We start from the raw sequence: 19,132 nt of genomic DNA, 5'->3' as shown, positions 1-19,132 counted from the left end.
AAAAAAAAAAAAAAAAAAAAAAAAAAAATTTAAAAAAAAAAAAGGAAAGAAATCCGGATATGGCTGCAGATACCTTTGATCCTAGCACTTGAAGACAGACAGGTAGATCTCTGTGAGTCTGAGGTCAGCCAAGGTTACATAGTAGACTTTAACTCAAAAACTTCTAAGATTCCCAGGCATGGAGGTGCACGCCTTTAATCTGAGTACTTGAGAGACAGAGGCAGGCTCTTTGAGTTCTAGGCTACTGTGATCTACATAGCAAGTTCTGGGTCAGCCAGAGCTACACAATGAGCGCTGTCTCAAAAATAAATAAACAAGTAAGGTATAAGATTAGGTAATTAACTGATTTCAACTAGTCATTTTAAGTTGCAATGGCTTTGTCTAGAAACAGGAAATCTTACCTATGTTCCATAGATTAGTTTTAAACTCCCACATCCAAGAAATTCTGCTTCAGTTTCCCAGGTAGCTGGGGATACAGGCATACTTAGCCCTAACGGCATGGATGCACCTGCATATCCATATCAAAATATACTTTTTTTTTCATTTTTAATTGTACTTTTTTTTTTGGTTTTTTGAAACAGGGTTTCTCTGTGTAGCCTGGCTGTCTTGGAACTCACTCTGTAGACCGGGCTGGCCTCGAACTCAGAAATCTGCCTGCCTCTGCCTCCCAAATGCTGAGAGTAAAGGCATGCGCCACCACTGCCCAGCTAATTGTACTTTTCATACAGATGACCCTACAACTTTATTTTCTTTTTTTTTCCAGACAGTCTTAATACCCAGCCCTGGCTGGCTTGAATTCAATATGTTGCTTATGCAGGTCTCAAACTTGTAGTAATCCTACTGTCTCAGACTCTCAACTACTAGGATTACAAATATGGCCATCATATATGGCCATCTTTTTCTTTTCTTTGTTGAGATGAGGTGTCATATAGCCAAAGCTAGCCTCAAATTGGCTATGTCTCCACTTATCTAGAGCTGAAATTAGAGGCATGTACCACAATACTCAACTCTAATCCTATAATTCTTTGATAACTAATACTGTTTACCCAGACAGCTGGGTTTTTTTTTTTTTTTTGGTTTGGTTTGGTTTGATGTGATTTTTTGTGACAGGGTTTCTCTGTGTAGATTTGGCTATCCTGGACACCAGGCTGGCCTCGATTCAACAGAGATCTGACTGTTTCTGCTTCCTGAGTCCTGGGTTAAAGGTATGTGCCGCCACTGCCAGGCAACAACTGGTTTGTTGTTGTTGTTGTTTTTCTGGCTTTTTTTTTTCTCGAGACAGGGTTTCTCTGTGTAGCCCTGGGTGTCCTGGAGCTCACTCTGTAGACCAGGCTAGCCTCGAACTCAGAAATCCACCTGCCTCTGCCTCCCAAGTGCTGGGATTAAAGGTGTGCGCCACCACCCAACCCCCACCACACCACACCACCACCCCATCCCCCCCACCCCCCACCCCCCCCACTCCCTGCCTGGCTTTTGTTTTGAGGCTGTCTCACTATCCAGCTTGGCTGGGATTAAAGGCATATATCATTTCTTCCAGCTTAATTACTATGTTTTCTTCCTAACTTATCAGGAACTTCCCTACTTTTAATTTTTCAATTCTATAAAGAATCCTGCAGTGAATGTGTTTATGTCTTGTGCACATGTGTAAGGATTTCTAAATCAATTTCTAGATCACTGACAGTATTTATGAAAAGTTACTACATTAAGCCAGGTGTTGTGATACAAGCCTGCAATTCCAGCACTTGGGAGGCAGAGAAAGGAAGTCAGGCTAGCCTGTGCAGCATAACAAATTCCAAGCTAATTTTGGCTATGGGAGGAGACCCCGTCTCTGACAAAACTACTCTCCATGAGTTCAAGAGAACTCTGGCATATCTGTTGTCCTGTTTTATCCCCTGGGAGAAGAGATGGAGCAAAAGAGAAAATGCTCAACAAATAAAGACCATTAGAAAAGGTACAGCCACCAGAGCCCCAATGCAAACTCACCAGGATAGACCAGGAAGTCACCACCAAACTTCCCGGCTGCGCTGAGGAAGAAGCCTCTCTCCCACAGGTCCCTGTAGATGCTGTAGCGCAGCTCGTGGGCAGGACGGCCAGCATGGGGCCAGTCTTTGGACTGCACACGCCAGTCCAGAGGCTTAGCTTTTACAGGCCGAGGCCTGGCAGTGGCCAGCTGGATAAGCAGGGCTGATCTGGGCAAGGGAGTCACCCCATTTGAAGGTCCTGGTTGGGGAGATGAAGAATCTGGGGGCGGGGGGAGGGAGGGCAGTGTACAGAGAAGAATTTACTGAGTCCACAAGGTCTCCTTAGCCCCAGAAAAAACCCAACTAACATTCTCCAAAGCTTCCCTCCCTCCTGCCCCAAATCTTAACTCTAAATCCTACTCACCTGCTCCCTCCTGCTCTGCAGGAGCCTGGCCATCATCACTGGTCTCACTCCCTTGGGTAGCTTCGCTTCCACCGGCTTCTTGGCCTTCTTCACCTGCCCCTGAATCCTGTTCCAGCTTCTGCTTCTTGGCAGCCTGGCCCTCTACGATCTTCTCTAGAAGCTCCTGACGCCTGGTCTCCCGGGCCTCGGCTGCCAAAGTGTTCTGATCCTGGAAACTCTGCTCTTGCTGGCGTTTGAACGATGCTAGGGCCTGAGAAGTAAACTTAACTGGAACCCCAAGACACGGCCTGGAGTCCCTTAGGAAGACAGGAATTCTGACCAGTCTACAACCTTCCAACTGCGTCTTTCTAGAACAGGCCCTCCCAGGCCTTCCCACTAGAAGGGCCTTTCGTTTCTTACCAAGCCATGGTTGCGGGGATCCGGGCGCGGGGCGCTGACTAGGGTCACAGCGCCAATCTCGGCCAGGAGCCGGGCTTCTTCAGGCAGCAGCAGAAGCGGAAGGCCCAGGCGCGAGTTCTGGCGGGGCCCGCGGGGCAGGGCGCCCACCGTGCGTCCCCCGACTCCCAGGCGCTCCCGCAGTGCCTGCACGGCCTCGGCTCCCCACACCAGCGAGCGGCCATTAGCGACCTCCACCACCAGCATCTTCCTGAGGGGTGGGGGCGCGTCGCGGTCACCCAAGCAGCCCCACCGACCGACTGAAGCCTTCCAAGCCCTCAGCAAGACCCCGCCCCTTACCCCCAGGGGGCGGGGCCGGGGTTGCCACTTGCACCCCAGGCCTAGATCTACCCAGGGACCAGTTAAGACCACGCCCCTCACCCAGGTCCCACCGTTCCGCTCTCCCTCAGCTCCAGGAGACCATCATCTCTGCCGATGCGTACCACCACCTCTCTCCTCAGAGAGACCTCCCGCCATAGTGGTGCCCCGCCCTTTTTGCAAAGTGGGTGTCTTCTTTCTCACGCGTCTGTCAAGTCTCAGGACCTCAATGTAGGGTGGAGGTTTGCTGAAGCCACACCCTCTTCTAAATGCTTGGAGCCCAGCCCCTCCCCCTTTCGAATTTCCGAGATTCGCCTTTCCCGCCTAATTCTCTGAGTCGGACTTTAAAAGAAACCCACTCCTGTCTTGCGCCAGCTGTTCCAGCATCCTAAAATCGGCTCAATCGGGAGCCCTGCCTACCCCGAACGCAAACGTTTCAGCCTTCGGAAGATCTCTACTCTACTCTCGAACGCACGCGGGAGATCTCGGCTCAGTTGATTCAGCCACCCCCCAACCCCCTCTTAAGTTGCAAGAGGTTCAGCATTCCAGCTTAGCCAGATCCCATCGTTCTTCCAGCTGTGGCCCCGCCCACTTCCTACCCAATTTAAGGAGTTCACGCCTACGATTGATTGAATCCACAGTTGCACTCTAGGTGCAGTACACGTCGCGGCTCCCCTTCAATCTGTCGTACTGTCCTCGGGCAGAGGCAGTAAGTCAACCCCCTAGCCAACACCAACTCTCGGTTAAGGCGGAGCTGGCCCTACGTAGCGCGTCCTCCGTCATGCCGTCAGGTCAGCAAAGCGGAAAAGCCGAGAGAGCCCTCACTGCCACTCAGGTCTGCACAAATGGGACCTTGAGGGTCATTGTTCTGGCCTCGCCCCCAAATCCACGAGTCATGTAGGTCCCGCCCCTTCGCCTTTTTCCGGTCTTCTGTGGCTCCGCCTTCCTCAAAACAAGACTTGATGTTTCGATAAAGCTGTTAGCTCTGCCTGTTATTAAGCAAAGTCTACTGGCACTCTATTTCCAAAGCTAGGCCAAAACTTCTGCCCTCACTGGCATTTGACCGTGACCTGAAAAAGCATTCAGCTCTCTGAAATAAGTCCAAATATGTGACCCCGCCCACATCCTGTGGTTCTTTGACTCCCCCACCCCGGCTGATTCCGACTATCTCCGAAGTAAGCCGAAGCATGCGGCCCCGCCTACTTCGCGCTGCGTGCTGGAGCCCGCCTAACACTAAACGACGATTTTTGGACCCGATTAATTCCGAAACAAGCCGAAGCGTGTGGCCCCGCCTACATCCGGCCGAGTTTGTAAATGCATCTAATTCCGAACCGTGACTTTAGAACTCGGCTATCTCCGAAGTAAGCCGAAGCTGTGGCACCACCTCCATGCCGTGAGCTTGAATGACCGAATGTGCCCGAAGGAATCCGAAGCTGAAAATCTGTCTCTTTCGGAAAGCTGAGCTCCAGGTCCCTCCTCCTCTTCAAGTCTCCACCGGACTCGAAGATCTTGGCCCCGCCTCTCTGACCCAAAACCCCGCCCCTTCACGTACTGGCAGCTCTTTGCCCGGGGGCCTCCTAGAAAGATCGCGACGGGCATCTTGCGGCAGATTGGTGTTCTGGGTACCTTTCTTGCGGTGCTGTATCTCGTACAGCAGCGGCTCTCGGGACCCGAACCGCGCAGCCCTGCCGGCTCCCTCCAGAACGGGCTGTGCGTGGGCGTGCTGAGCTGGGGAGGCGTGGCCCGAGCCGAGGAGGTCTCGAAAAGGGGCTCCGCAGTCTCCTGGCCCGCGGACGGTTCAGGTGGGCCCAGGTTGGGTTGCATGGCGGCGTCACGAAGATCTTAGGGTGGTGGGGTGCGGGGACAGCGCCCGGAGCGTAGCCCGGCTGGGTGGCGTAACCGCCTGTGGATCTGCTGGGGCGGAATTGGATCCACGCTGGGCTTCGCTGCGCGGGGCTGGGCTGCGAAAGGTGCCTGCAGATCGTACAGGGTCATTGCCTTCTCTCCGAGGTACGGGTTAGAGAGGAGGCCAGAGCTCGGAAAACAGGATGCTAAATGCTAGGTTTCTCCGAGCTGGGCGGGAGTGGGAGTACTGGGTTCTTGGGTCCTGTAAGACGCAGAGGAAATTGGGGATCCAGACAGGACTCTGAAGGGTTCCTATGTACTCCGGAGGGTGGGGATGATATAGATTCCTGGGCTCTCAGGAAAGAAAGGTCTTGTGAAGGATTGTTTTTCTGGGCGGAAGGTGTGGGTTGTAAATGGGAGTAGAGGTGCTTTTGATTTCAACATTAGCAAAGGGGTGGGGTGGGGGCTTAATTCTTGGGTCCTGGAACTAGGAATGAGCTGGAGGCCTGGGTTCTCAAAAGTAGGGGAGTCTACTGTCTTCAAAAGAGGAAGGGACTGGAATACTGGTTCTCACTGTAAGCCCTTCCTTCCCCAGACCATGACACCCGAAGAATGGACATATCTAGTAGTCCTTCTTATCTCCATCCCTGTTGGCTTCCTCTTTAAGAAAGCTGGTGAGTCAGGTTCCTCGTCTAGTGGAAAATTAGAGTGAGGGAGCTGGGGTGGGGAGTCACCCTTCCCGAAGGTTCTAGGCTTATTCTTTCCCTTTTCCTTTCAGGACCTGGCCTGAAGAGATGGGGGGCAGCAGCTGTGGGCCTGGGGCTCACCTTATTCACCTGTGGCCCCCACAGTTTGCATTCTCTGATCACCATCTTGGGAACCTGGGCCCTCATTCAGGCCCAGCCCTGGTGAGAACTAGGTGGTGGAAAAGGAAAAAGGATGCAGAGACAGACGCAGCCACCTGTTTCCTCTGCGAGTCTTCCATTTCTTCTCCTTTAGTCTCTTTGCTGTCTCCTGTTAATCTCATGTGTCTCTATGTCTTGGCCATTTTTCTTCCTCTCCCACCTTGTTCTGTGCCTTCTCCCCTTGTGTCTTTCCCCGGTCCTTGATATCCATGTGGCAGACTTTCATAACCCAGTCCCCGAGCTCTGGATCTTACAGAGGACTGAAATACCTTCTTCAAGAAGCTTCTCTTAATGCCCCTCATTCTTTTCTTATCTCCAGCTGTGCCTCTTCTGTCTCATCATCCGCCAGTCCTCTCACCTCTTCTTTTCTGTCTGAATGGGTAGAGGGGGAGGGGGAATGAAGCCAGACTCAGGAGGAGGAAAACGAGTTTTAGGTCCCCATACCCAACACTATGACTTCCCACCTCTGCCCTAGCTCCTGCCATGCCTTGGCTCTGGCCTGGACCTTCTCCTATCTCCTCTTCTTCCGAGCCCTCAGCCTGCTGGGCCTGCCCACTCCCACGCCCTTCACCAATGCTGTCCAGCTGCTGTTGACACTGAAGGTGAGACTTGGGGAACACTACTTCCTTTAGTCTCCCTGGGAGCTGGGGAGCCTCCTTGCTTTCTCCTCCTAGACTTTCTCATAGTAGGGGGAGGGCCATGGAGTTTTATCTTTCACAAGCCCTAAGCTTGGGACTTCACTTCTGCCTGGGGACAGAGTTCACCTCTCACATCCTCTGGAGCAGGTCTTCACCTCTCCACTCATTACAGGGTAAGGAGATAACCCGAGTGCTCTATCACAAGCCAATTGGCACACCTAGGATGTACCTTCCCAGTGTGCTTTGCTAACATGCTCTTCTTGAGTCTCTAGCAAAACATCCTCCAAGGAGGAAAATTACTCTGGAGAGAAGGTATCTGGCCCAAGGACACAAAGCTGGGGCAGAGTGCAATCTTGGTTTTTCATTTTGGAAACAAAGACTCGTGTAGCACCCTATGCTGGCCTCAAACAAAGAAAAGATGACACTGAACCTCTGCTTCTGCCTCCAGCTCCCGAGTGCAGGGATTGTAGGCATGCACCACTGTGCCCGGTTTATTACAGTTCTAGGGACTCAAACCAAGGACCTCAACACACTAGCCAAACACTTGACCAAATGAACTACATTCTTAGCCATGGGTCTGAATCTTAATCACCTAAGAAAAGGGTAAGAAGTGACTGGTCCTAGCCCGGACTATAACAATCATGGTTTCTTGCTATGTTCTAGGCTCAAGCAACATAGCCATGGACAATCTGGCCAGATTGAGAACTGGTGTCTCCTGAGTTCTTTGTTCTTACAGCAGATACAACATGAGGCAGAGATTGGTCAGCTGTGCACTGGAAGGAGTGCCTTTTGGGTGTGTGTGGACCTGCACATGTAGATAGGAACAGGCTGGGTATTGCAAACCATGCTTGCCACATCCACCCACTTTCTGAATAACATGTGGTTGAATGGGCAACAGAAGCTAGGCCACCGGGGGCTTTGTGGCCCACGATAACCCTCAGGAAGAAGTTTGTTTTTTGACTTCTAGGCCAGGAGACAGGACACAACAAATTTGCCTCTTTGATAAGAATTTGCCATAGGTGCTGAGAGAACTGAAGTAGAATGGAATGAGATGGGTTGAGATAGGATCCTTTTATCAAAATAAAGCATGGGGCTGGAGAGATGATGGCTCAGAGGTTAAGAGCACTAACTACTCTTCCAAAAGTCCTGAGTTCAATTCCCAGCAACCACATGGTGGTTCATAACCATCTATAATGTGATCTGGTGCCCTCCTGGTATGCAGGCACAATCCTATATATAAACAATAAATAAATCTTAAAAAAAAAAATAGTAAAGCATGGTGATATATGGATATAATCCCAGCATAAAAGCATACCTCCAGACGGGCATGGTGACACATGCCTTTAATCCCAGGACTTGGGACACAGAGACAGATCTCTCTGAGTTGAGGCCAGTTTGGTGTACAAGAGGACTATTTAGAGAGACCCTGTCTCCAAAAATAAAAAGACCCCTCCCCTCAAAAACAAAAACGAGCTGGAGAGAGGGCTCAGTGGTTGAGAGCACTGCTCTCTCATAGGACCTAAGTTTGGATCCTGAGACCTAGACTGAGTGGCTTTCAAATAACAGCAACACCAGCTCCAGGAGATTTGACATCCTCTTCTGGCCTCTGGGCATCTACACACATAGACCATACACCCAGAGGCACAAAAATGAAAAGGACAAGAAAAAAAAAAAAAGGCAATCGTGGTAGTGAACACCAGTAATCCCAGCTCTCAGGAAGCAAAGGCTGGAGGATGAGGAGTTTGAGAATAGTTTGGATTATATAAGACCCCCGTCTGAAAAAAAAAGTCTAAGTGACTATGAAAGCAGCTTGATATATATACACTGTGGGCTGTAGGCAGGTGATTCAGATTCACGTGGGACATGGGATATGTTGCTTTGAGGATGATTAGAGGGTTTTGGTTTATGACAATGGCTTGGTGAAATGGCCTCTCTCCATCTGCTGGGGCTCTGTCCACTGAGACTAACATGAAGCAGGAGGACACAGATGTGGCCTTTTAAGAGTTTTGTCTCTGGCTAAAATAGGTTGAGTAGATCTGCAAGGGCAGTTGAGACATCTTCACCCCCTTACCCCTACCCAGTGGAGTCAGAAAAGAACATAGTCTCAGCTCTCCTAAAGGGGAGCTGGGAGGATCACAAGTTCAAGGCCAGCCTGAACAACTTCAGCCTGTCTTTGTTTCAAAATATAAAAGGGGGATAGGGGCCTGGGATGTGGCTCCGTGTTATAGTGCTTACATAATGTTTGCAAGGCCCTGTGTCTGAGTACTAGAAGAAGAAGGAAGGAAGGAAGGAAGGCAACCATGCAAGCTGTGGAATTGTATGAAAGCAGAAGGAAAAAAGAGGGAGAGAAAGAGATAGAAGAGAAGAAGATTCTGGCAGCTCTCCGAGACTGAGCCACTAACCAAACAGCTGGACCAAATCCCCCAGCACATAGGGCTTTCTTGTCTGGCCACAGTGGAAGAAGAAGCACCTAACCCTGCAGAGACTTGATGTGCCGGAGTGAGGGGCGCAACACCCTCTCAGAGAAGGGGAGGGGTTGAGGGGTGGGGGAGAGACAGGGAGAGAGGAGAGCATTTACGATGTAAATAATTTTTTTTTAAAAAGTAAAAAAAAAAAAACCAGAAGAAGAAGGTGTAGGACTGAGCTCTCAGAGTAGCCACCAACTCAAGGTCCTTTTACCACTCTTGACATGCAGTGCCATCCATGGGATAGGACCTCAGTCCTACTCACAGGCTGAAATAAAATGGATGTGAAGATGGCCTGGGGACTCCAATCACTTGCCTTCCTCTCTCTTCCCACAGTTGGTGAGTCTAGCCAGTGAAGTCCAGGATCTGCATCTGGCCCAGAGAAAGGAGTTAGCGTCTGGCTTCAGCAAGGAGCCCACCTTGGGCCTCCTGCCTGATGTCCCCTCTTTGATGGAGACACTCAGCTATAGCTACTGTTATGTGGGAATCATGACAGGTAAGGAGCCTGCCCAGCACTTCTGGGTCACCCTCTGCCTCACTCTACCCAGAGTTCTGCTCCTGTTTTATGTCCCTGGCTCTGTCCTAGGCTACCTGTACTATGTCAGCTACTGTCCTGTCAGAGCACATCTGCCTACTGTGGGGACTAACCCTAAAGGATTGCTTCCTTTTCTCCTGTTAGGGGGCCAGCAGGAGAGTTAAAGGAGATAGGCCTGTGTAAGCCTGGGGTTTCTGCCATCCATGGAGTAAATATTCGCAACTCAGGATCTTTCAGTTTCAGAAAATGTATCTTTTTCTGGAGGAGTAGGATGCTGGGGCCACATAGTAGTTCGAAGATTGAATGTTTGTTCCAGGCAAAATGCTCAAGAACTGAGTTATATATCCTAGCCTTTTTGTTTGTTTGGGTTTTAGTTTAGACAGGGTCTCACTATATAGCCTATGCTATTCTGAAACTCTCTATGTAGCAGGGTGGCCTCAAAACTCACAGAGATCTGCCTACCTCTGCCTCACAAGTCAATTCTTTACCTTTTTGTTTGTTTTGTTTTGTTTGTTTTTCGAGACAGGGTTCCTCTGTGTATCCCTGGCTGTCCTGGAACTCACTCTGTAGACCAGCTGACCTCAGACTTAACAGAGATCTGCCTGCCTCTCCCTCCCAAGTGCTGGGATTTGATTGTCCTACCATAGCTTCTTGGGTAGTTGGTATTACAGGTATATACCACCTGATCTGACTCAGAAAGTCATCATGATGGGTTTATCTGGTGCTAGGGACTGACGCCAGGGCATGCCAGGCAGGTTCTCTACCAACTGAGCTACATTGCTAGACACACCGCATAGGTGTTGGCTTTGTTCCCTTGTTTTTATTTTTTTACTGTTCTCTCGCTCTCTCTCTCTCTCTCTTTCCCCTCCCCTCTCTTTCTCTCTCTGTGAGTGTGTGCCTGTGCTTGTGCATGCATGTTTCGTTGTGCACATGGTAGTCAGAAGACAATGCTCTGAAATTGGCTCTTGCCTGCCATCTTGTAAGATCAGGGATAGAACTCCCATGGTCACTTCTGTGTGTATGCCTTTACCCACTAAGTCATCTTGCTTTGTTTGACTTGATGTATTTTTTTAAATATATATGTATGTGTGTGTGCTTGGTTGTCTCTATGTACTCCACCTCACGATGCCCATAGAGGCCAGGAAAGGAACTTGGATTCCCTGGAACTGAAGTTACAGTCATAAAGCACCTAACATGTGGACTGGGACCCAAGCTTGGGGCTTCTGGAAGAGCAGAAACATTCTATTTCGTTCTCTCTGCAGCCCCTTTGTTTTGTCTGAGGCAGGATCTCCCTATATAGATAATCCAGGCTGGTCTTAATTAAACTGAGGACCTGGCTCAGCCTCTCGGGCTCTCAGATTATGGGAATACACCACCATGCCTGTCAGATTCCTTATTTGTTTCTGTTGTTGTATGTGATACTGGGGATTGAACCCAGAGCCTATGCATGCTAGACAAATGTTCTACCACTGACCTATATTCCTCAGCCTGGTTTTCTTTTTGTCTGTTTTTTTTTTATTACAACCTATATCAAGCTGTTATTCATGTGTGCATCCATTTAAACTGCTTTTATATATCCGTATATATCTGTAGACTTGTGAAACCATCACCAGTGTGTATTTGGTGGCAGAACAGCCTTGTCTTTGAAAACGACACCTAACTAACCTTTAGTTGTCAACACCAAACCTCTTCCATCCCTGCAGACCATTGATTGACTTCTGTCTATAAAGGTGTCTCATGTAAACGGAATCATACTCGTAGTCTGTGGTGAACATGCAAGGGCTTTAGCATCCATCCCTTCATTCATTCCCATTGATGCTTCCTGGTCTATAGCCCATCATACCTCAAGAACCTGAACTGTCTCCTTTCTCTGCTGGTCTCCCCTCAACCACCCAAACCCTCTCAGCATCCAGAAGGAGCTTATGAAAAGTGGTCAGGAACCAGCTCTTCCCTGTGGGGATATCTACACTGGTTTCCTGGTATCTGTCTGCCCCACCACCACCACCACCCCCCGTGCCTCTGGCTCTAGCTCTGGCCCTCTCTGTCCCTCTCTGCCTCTGCCTCTGTCTCTCTCTGTCTCTGTCTCTGTCTCTGTCTCTCTCTGCCTCTCTCTCTCTCTCTCTCTCTCTCTCTCTCTCTCTCTCTCTCTCTCCCTCTCTCCCTCCCCCTTCTCTCTCTCCCCACCTCACCTGCTCTTCCCTTGGCCCTCATTTACCAGCTCTCCATGTCTCCCTTTCTCCCTTTCTCCATGGTTTTGAGCTCTTTCTGTTCACAGACCTCCTGTCCACACTCCTCCTCTTACTCCCATGCCTCCTTTTCCCATCTCTCCATCCTCCCCCTTTCACCTCCCCGGTAGGCTCAGATACACAGCATCCAACCACCTGCTCCTTGCCACCCTCCACAGGCCCATTCTTCCGCTACCGCACCTACCTGGATTGGCTGGAACAGCCCTTCCCGGAAGCCGTGCCCAGCCTGAGGCCCTTGCTGCGCCGTGCCTGGCCAGCCCCGCTCTTTGGCCTGCTCTTCCTGCTGTCCTCCCATCTCTTCCCACTGGAAGCTGTGCGTGAGGACGCCTTCTACGCCCGCCCGCTGCCCACCCGCCTCTTCTACATGATCCCGGTCTTCTTCGCCTTCCGCATGCGCTTCTACGTGGCCTGGATTGCGGCCGAGTGCGGTTGCATTGCCGCGGGCTTCGGGGCCTACCCTGTGGCTGCCAAAGCCCGGGCTGGGGGCGGCCCCACCCTCCAATGCCCACCCCCTAGCAGGTCAGGCGGCGGGAGGGAGGCTTCCCAAGACCCAGCAGGCCCCACCACCAAGGGTTGGCTCTGCCCCTAGTCGGGAAGGGAGCAGGGTGTAGGGCTACCAGCAGTGGTTGGCAGCATATTGCCCCCCCCCTGGTGACTATCACCTGCCTTCCCTGGCCATTAGGGAAACTATGTGTTCCTGGTACCTACAGATTGCCCCTTGTTGCTAGCACTTGTCACCCCTCAGTATGGCTAATTGTCCTCTCTTGCTATGGAAAGGAAAATGGTATCTTAGCAACCACATGCCTACCCTGTGTTGCCATGGAAGAGTCACCCCAAGATCCAGACTGTTCCCAGTTGCTAGAGATACTATCCTTTGGTAGTAGTGGGTCCATCATGTGTTGCTAGGGAAGCCGTTCCCTAGCAATTGAACAGCCCCTCTACTGAGAATGCTGTATCCCTACCAACCGTGGTTCCTTCCTTCCCGCTGAGAGCCCTGCTATTTGTGGCTGTGGAATCTACCCCCTGAACTGCCTGTCTTGCTTAGAGCCAGCAGCTGACCGCGGGATGTTCTCACACAGCACCTCCCAGTCGCCCTATTTCTAAGGAAGCAACAACTCTGGCTGCTCTCCTCCGGCTGTGGAGAGCACCACTCTCAGCAACCTCGGGTTATCTTCCCCGATTGCTGAGGCGTTCCCTTTACCAGTAAAGCTACCCCAGCCCCCAGCACCATCATTGCTGGGGAAGTCACAAAACTAGGAACTCTAAGGTTCGTACTACTTAGGAAGCATCACTCCTTGTTGACAGGGAAATGGTATCCCTCGCAGCCAGTACTGAACCGAATCTCTGTTTCTAGAATCCATTGTCAGCCTTCCTGCTGGGGAATGGGATGGAAGCCTCTCCTAAATTGTAGACCACTCCTTGGTAGGGTTGTATCTCTCCCCGGTTGTCATGAACGGCCATCCTGTTGGTGGTAATGGGACCCCCCCATATAAACTAATTACCACTGCCCTAGTAACTGTGGATTGACCTCCCACTGCTAGAGGTAGGGTGTCCTGCAGTGAAGTCAGGCAGAGATTAAATGCTGCTTTAAGTCTACAAGTCCCACTGGTAAAGGATGCTTTCCCTCCCATGACATTCACATAGGCCTGGCATCTTTCTCGATAGCTGACAGCGTAGGTGTCCGAGACCCGGAAACCTCTGATATTTCTGGAGGGGACACTTCTAGAACAATCACAGGGACCAGGAAAGAGGCCTGTTGTGAAAAGATTTTTCTGAACAGCCTGGGCCTTGTTGCTAAGGAATGCCTTTTCCCTAGCAACAGAGATCATTGAGAGTCACAAGGCCTAGAATATCTCCCTAGCAACCGTGAACCACCTTTTTAGAGTGGATACTTTCCTGGCAGCTGCTCTGCCCCACAGTTCAGAAGGGAAACTATTCTCAATATTACTGAGCTTGGTCGCCAGTGGACTTGATAGCTTAGCAACCATAGCTCTCCAAGGATTTTTGTGGCTGTATCAGGCCCTACTAATTACCAAGAGCACCCCACTATTAGTGAATTGTGAATTGTGCCCCCCCTACCTGAGTCCCTCTGGCCTGTCCTCCCCAGTGGCCCCCGAAAGTCACAGCCAGAGAGGGAGCCTTCCGCCTGTCCAGAACCCCCACTTTAGCATCGGGCTGGGACAGCAGGTGTCAGGAGGGGCCTGGCTGAGCTGCATGTCTGTCCCCATCCTCATCTCCACTCCCACCCCCACCCCCAGTCCGGAGATTGCAGCTTCCCTGGAGTATGACTATGAGACCATCCGTAACATCGACTGCTATAGCACAGACTTCTGCGTGCGTGTGCGGGATGGCATGCGGTACTGGAACATGACCGTGCAATGGTGGCTGGCACAGTACATCTACAAGAGCGCACCTTTCCGCTCCTACGTTTTGAGGTGAGGGAGTCCACCTGCTATCAGAGACAGTGCAGAACTTTATCTGTCAGTACGACCTGTGGTAGTCTGGGGCTTCTCTAGCTGGGCCCTAAGACCCAGGGCTTATGGAAGTTGTAGTTTCTTGGGCCTTCTGAGGTAAATCCTCTGGGCCTACCTCATTCAATTATAGTCAGTAAGTCAGTCTTGGATCCCAGAAATTGATGAGATCAGGTCATCAGGTTGCAAGTATCTTTACCCACTGGGCTATTTTGACAGATCTTGTTTGTTTTTAGACAGAGCTTCATATAGACTAGGCTTGCCTTAATCTATATTGGTAGCCAGCTATGATTTTCAGAACTGGCTTTGTGGTGCAGGTGCACTGCCATGCCTGGCTTGTAGGTTTCTTGAGATCTCATTCTGTAGTGCTGACTGGTCTGTACTTGTTATAGAAACCACACTGGTCTCAGACTTCAGCTCCCTTCCTGTCTCTGCACCCTCAGTGTTGGCATTTCAGGTTTATGACACCGTGCCTGGCCAACTTTGTTGGGTTTTTTTTTAACTGTTTCTTTTCCATCCACCTGCTTCCCATTTTGCTCAAGTGTCTGCAGAATGGGTCCCTGCCACTCAGTGGTGCCTTCAACCCATCCAGTAGCCTGAGTGGTGGGACCTGCAGACTAGTCCTCAATCTGACCAACTTTTAAGTTGTTCTCATTCTTCTGGGTTTTTGTTTGTTTCTTTGTTTCTTTTTGAGGCCAACACTCAACCCTTTTCAAACTACCAGGTGTGATCAGTGGCCACAGAGATACCCCGATAAGTAATTAATGATGACAGTTTATGAGCTAGATTTGCCCGGCCATGATGGGATCTGTGGTTTAAAGAGTCACTTAACCTTTAGGAGCTGGAGAGGTGACTCAGTGACAAAGATTGTGTATGGCTCTTGCAGAGGATCCTAACTCAGTTCCCAGTACCCACATCAGGGTTACAGCCACGTGAAACTCTAGCTCCTACAAATCAAACACACTTTGTTCTGGCTTACATAGGCACTGCTGTCATGTGCATAACTCCCAACTTGTGTGAGTGCACTCACATGAGTGCATGCACACGCACGCACACACGCATACACAATTAAAAATAAAACTTTCTTTAAAAAAATTCACTCAGAATCAGGCATGGTAGCACACACTTACAATCTCAGCACTCAGGAGTCTAACGCAGGAAGTTTGGCATCTTTAAAAAAGTAAATGATGCACTGTATGTCTAATGCACACCAGGCACTGGACTCCATCTCCAGCATCATAAAAAATTAGAAACAATCTGATCTGTCTCTGTAGTGAGAATGCATGAGGATGTGTGTACAGCAGAGGTGAAACAGGAAGGTGAATGTGAGTCTTTGGATGTCCAGAAGGGAGTAATAGAGGGAAGGAGTTCTTCAGTAGGCCTGACACTGGCTTTGAGGGGAAGAGTTGGGGCTTAGGTTGCTTGACAGAAGCAAAGCAGAAATGAAGCCTGCTTCCTAGGCAGTGGGTTGGTTGTCAGGTGACCCAGGGCACAGAAGAGCCTTTCCTGAAAAGGGGAAGGCCTAACAGTAAGAAACTGTTGGGACAAGTGACAGGAAGAAGGAGGACTTGAGTTTTATCTCATTAACTTAAAAACTATCGGATATCCTCCTGGGGATCATTGGAGAGGTAGACAGTAATGTGATGCTGGAAGAGGTGCTAGAAGTAGACACTGAAGCCAAGCGAGGTGGTGCTCACTGCATTAGGTAGGTGGCAGGGGGGGACAGGTGGTTAAAGCAAGAGGATTGTGAGTTCAAGGCCAGCCTAGATAACAAAGTGAGACATTATCTCCAAGCAACAATAAAAAAACCAACCAAACAAACAAAAACCATGCTGGTAACATGGTTTAACTGGTAAAGGCACTTGCCACCAAGCCTGCGTGGCTGTCATCTCCAAGACCTACATGGGGGAAGGAGAGAACTGACTATAGCAAGTTCTCTGAACAGTAAACATAATTCATGGCACACAGGAGTGCATACACACACGGATGAATAAATAAATGTTAGAAGAGTGTGGGCTGGGGATGTTTGTAATTCAGTTGGTAGTAATTGCAAGTAGTGGTGTATATATGTAATAATACCGCTTGGAAAGTGGAGAGAGGAGGATCAGGAGTTTGAGGTAAGCAGGGCCTACATGGAAACCCTGTCTTTTGAAAAAGGACATTTGAGTGTTACCAGTTATAGATGACACTGTTAAAACCCTGGGGATCAGGTTCAGGTCAAAGCCCAGGGCACCCCAGTATTTTGATCATTTATTTTCAATCAGCAGTAATTATGCTATACCCTCGGGGGACATATGGTAACATCTAGAGACCTTTGTAGTTTCCAGGGCCCCAGGCACACCAGGCAAGTGCTTCATTGCTGTCTTAGTTAGGGTATCTGTTGCCATGATAAAACACCACGGTCAAAAGCAGGTTGGAGAAGAAATAGTTTCCTTTACAGTTGTCCATCATGGAAGAAGTCAAAGCAGGAGCCTGGAGATAGGAACTGAAGCCGAAGCCATGGAGGAGTGCTGCTTGCTCTCAGTGGCTAGCTCAGTTTGCACCCTAGACCCAACTATCCAGGAGCAGCACTGCCCATAACAGGTGGGGCTCTTCCACATCAGTCATCAAAAAAATGACCTACAGACTTGGATAGACCAATCTGATGGGGTTATTTTCTCAATTGAGAATTCCTTTTCTCAGGTAACACTAGCTTGTGTCAAGTTGACCAAAATAAAATTTAATTTAAAAATCAACAACAAAACAATACAGGAAAACCACTAAACTATCCCACTTCAGGAGACTTTTTTTTTTTTTTTTGCTATTGCTGAGAGATTTCCTTGTCATTTACAAATAGAATTCAGATTGTGCAGTAAACAAGGTTCACTTCTAGTTGCCCTGCTGCCTCTCATCATAATCCAGTCGGCATGGTTGTCATTTCAGAAAGTTGGTATGTCAAGAGAGACAAGTCTCTAAGCAGGAAAAGAACCCATGAGCTCATGGTCCTGCCAGAATCGCTGGTCGCTGCTCTGTTGGAGAATGTAGTAGAGAATGCTTCACTCTCTGTCCTCCTTAGCAGAAAGTCAGAGCCTGAATTTGTGGACTGAAAAGTTAGGGAAGGGCCGGGCGGTGGCACACGCCTTTAATCCCAGCACTTGGGAGGAAGAGGCAGGCAGATTTCCGAGTTCGAGGCCAGCCTGGTCTACAGAGTAAGTTCCAAGACAGCCAGGGCTACACAGAGAAACCCTGTCTCGAAAAAACAAAACAAAACAAAAAAAAAAAAAAAAAAAAAAAAAAAAAAAAAGGAAGTAAGGTTTGGAGAGATGGCTTCGTGGTTATGAGCACTTGCTGCTTTTGCAGAGGATCTGAATTTGATTCCCAACACCCACATGACAGCTCACAACTTTAATTCTAGGGGAGTCCTCTTCTGGGCTCCAAGGGTATTGAGCGCGTACATGGTACATAGACATACAAGCAGGCAAAAAAACCCAAATCATCTATAATTCCAGTTCTAGGGAATCTGATACCCTCTTCTGACCTCCTGAGGTGCTGGCCACACGCATGGTGCACACATGTTCATTTAAATGTAATTATTAAGAAGCTGTCTCAGCATGCTAGGGGTGCAGCTTAGTGCAGCATTATTGCCTGGTGTGTGCAGGGTCCTGAGTTCAGTTCCCAGTGATGATCATGGCCTCTTTGGCTTTCAGGATGCAGAAAGAAGGGTGGGCCTGAACTCCTGAGTCTGAGGGAGGAAGGCTGAGCTCTGTACTCCTGGTTTGAGGAAGGGAGGCATGAGACAGTGAAGACTGGAGCTTGAACTTGTGTGTCCTGACTCAATGTCTTTCTCCAGGAGTGCCTGGACCATGCTGTTGAGTGCCTACTGGCATGGCCTCCACCCTGGCTATTACCTGAGCTTCATGACCATCCCGCTGTGCCTGGCTGCTGAGGGCTATTTGGAGTCAGCCTTGCGGAGACATCTGAGCCCCGGGGGCCAGAAAGCCTGGGACTGGGTCCACTGGTTTCTGAAGATGCGTGCCTACGACTACATGTGCATGGGCTTTGTGCTCCTTTCCATGGGTGACACACTCCGGTACTGGGCCTCCATCTACTTCTGGGTCCACTTCCTAGCCCTGGCCTGCCTGGGGCTGGGGCTGGTTTTAGGTGGGGGCAGCCCCAGCAAGAGGAAGACGCCATCCCAGGCCACCACCAGCCAAGCTAAGGAAAAGCTCCGGGAAGAGTGAGCTATGCTGCATTGGCCTGCCATCCAGTTCAAGCTTTTCTTGGGAATTCCGTGAGCCAAGCTATTTTTTTTTTCCTTTACCCAGCAAGAGTCCCTTGTTTGGCTATGAGCCTGGAAAGGATTCCCTCTTCCCAGCTAATCCCTCTGCCTTCTAGTTAAAGCTAGGGTATCCTTCTCTTGGGTTCTCTCAGCATCCTCACCTTTTCAAACCTTCTGCTAACATCAGGGTCTTACTATCCACTCTTGACCCTGTTATCTCTCCAACAGTCTTCAGATGTTCAAAATGCCACACTTCCCAAAATGCCCTTGCAGGGACCAGTGGTCATCTGGCATCTTAGACTCCCAGGGGGGTCCCCAATATTGGGGCAGGAACTTCAGGGCCAGGTTCTGGAAGAGGGGAGGGATGTCCTTCTTGTTTTCCTCCTTGCTTTTATCATCAAACCAGTGTTTCAGAGACCATGATCCTATACATGCTGAAGGAGAAACTGAAATGTGCAAATGACAAGCCCCAGGGGAACATGCTTCTGCCTGAGCCATTTCTGGGCTCCCCATACAACCTACCACCCAGTGTCATCCTTGGCCTGTGACAGGTCAGAATGTATAAATCTTTCCCAATAAAGTGTTACACATGCATCTGTTTCTGAGTATAACTATGGCACACTGGCCCAGA

The 19,132-nt window shown here is 49.7% G+C and overlaps 2 protein-coding genes across 8 annotated transcripts in view; one reads left to right on the top strand and one right to left on the bottom strand.

Annotated features, from left to right (window-relative positions):
• The window catches only part of Tsen34 (tRNA splicing endonuclease subunit 34), an 8,169-nt gene extending 3,928 nt beyond the window's left edge, over positions 1-4,241 (bottom strand). Inside the window, exons 1-4 of one of the 5 annotated variants that reach the window (XM_031385068.1) lie at positions 3,738-4,241; positions 2,785-3,031; positions 2,386-2,635; positions 1,984-2,241 (exon numbers count right to left, since the gene is read on the bottom strand). In XM_031385068.1, the coding sequence (XP_031240928.1) occupies positions 1,984-2,241; positions 2,386-2,635; positions 2,785-3,027 (751 nt within the window). In that variant the 5' untranslated portion in view covers positions 3,028-3,031; positions 3,738-4,241. The other 4 variants (XM_031385064.1, XM_031385065.1, XM_031385066.1 and 1 more) reach the window with 4 other exon arrangements.
• Positions 4,242-4,803: 562 nt separating this feature from the next.
• Positions 4,804-19,095, top strand: Mboat7 (membrane bound O-acyltransferase domain containing 7). 3 transcript variants are annotated; one of them, XM_031385060.1, is made up of 8 exons: positions 4,804-4,940; positions 5,579-5,657; positions 5,762-5,891; positions 6,364-6,490; positions 9,328-9,487; positions 11,931-12,291; positions 14,031-14,207; positions 18,073-19,095. In XM_031385060.1, the coding sequence occupies exons 2-8, from the start codon at positions 5,582-5,584 to the stop codon at positions 18,461-18,463; spliced, it is 1,422 nt and encodes a 473-aa protein (XP_031240920.1). In that variant the 5' UTR covers positions 4,804-4,940; positions 5,579-5,581; the 3' UTR covers positions 18,464-19,095. The 3 variants fall into 3 exon arrangements, with proteins under 3 accessions (XP_031240920.1, XP_031240921.1, XP_031240923.1); XM_031385061.1 differs by lacking the exon at positions 4,804-4,940 and adding an exon at positions 5,021-5,148; XM_031385063.1 differs by lacking the exons at positions 4,804-4,940; positions 5,579-5,657; positions 6,364-6,490 and having other exon boundaries at positions 5,778-5,891.
• Positions 19,096-19,132: the final 37 nt, after the last annotated feature.

The sequence above is a fragment of the Mastomys coucha genome, unplaced genomic scaffold (assembly GCF_008632895.1).
Source record: "Mastomys coucha isolate ucsf_1 unplaced genomic scaffold, UCSF_Mcou_1 pScaffold21, whole genome shotgun sequence".
Lineage (NCBI taxonomy): Eukaryota > Metazoa > Chordata > Mammalia > Rodentia > Muridae > Mastomys > Mastomys coucha.
Note: the sequence above shows the minus strand (reverse complement) of the source record. Positions and strands in the feature narration are given on the sequence as shown.

What these genes read in the sequence shown, in the direction of transcription:
- Mboat7 (XM_031385060.1), top strand. Translation starts at nt 5,582, where the DNA reads ATGACACCCGAAGAATGGACATATCTAGTAGTCCTTCTTATCTCCATC. An exon ending in AGCTGCTGTTGACACTGAAG is followed by an intron (nt 6,491 to 9,327) that starts GTGAGACTTGGG and finishes CTCTTCCCACAG; the next exon opens with TTGGTGAGTCTAGCCAGTGA. An exon ending in CAATGCCCACCCCCTAGCAG is followed by an intron (nt 12,292 to 14,030) that starts GTCAGGCGGCGG and finishes CCCCACCCCCAG; the next exon opens with TCCGGAGATTGCAGCTTCCC.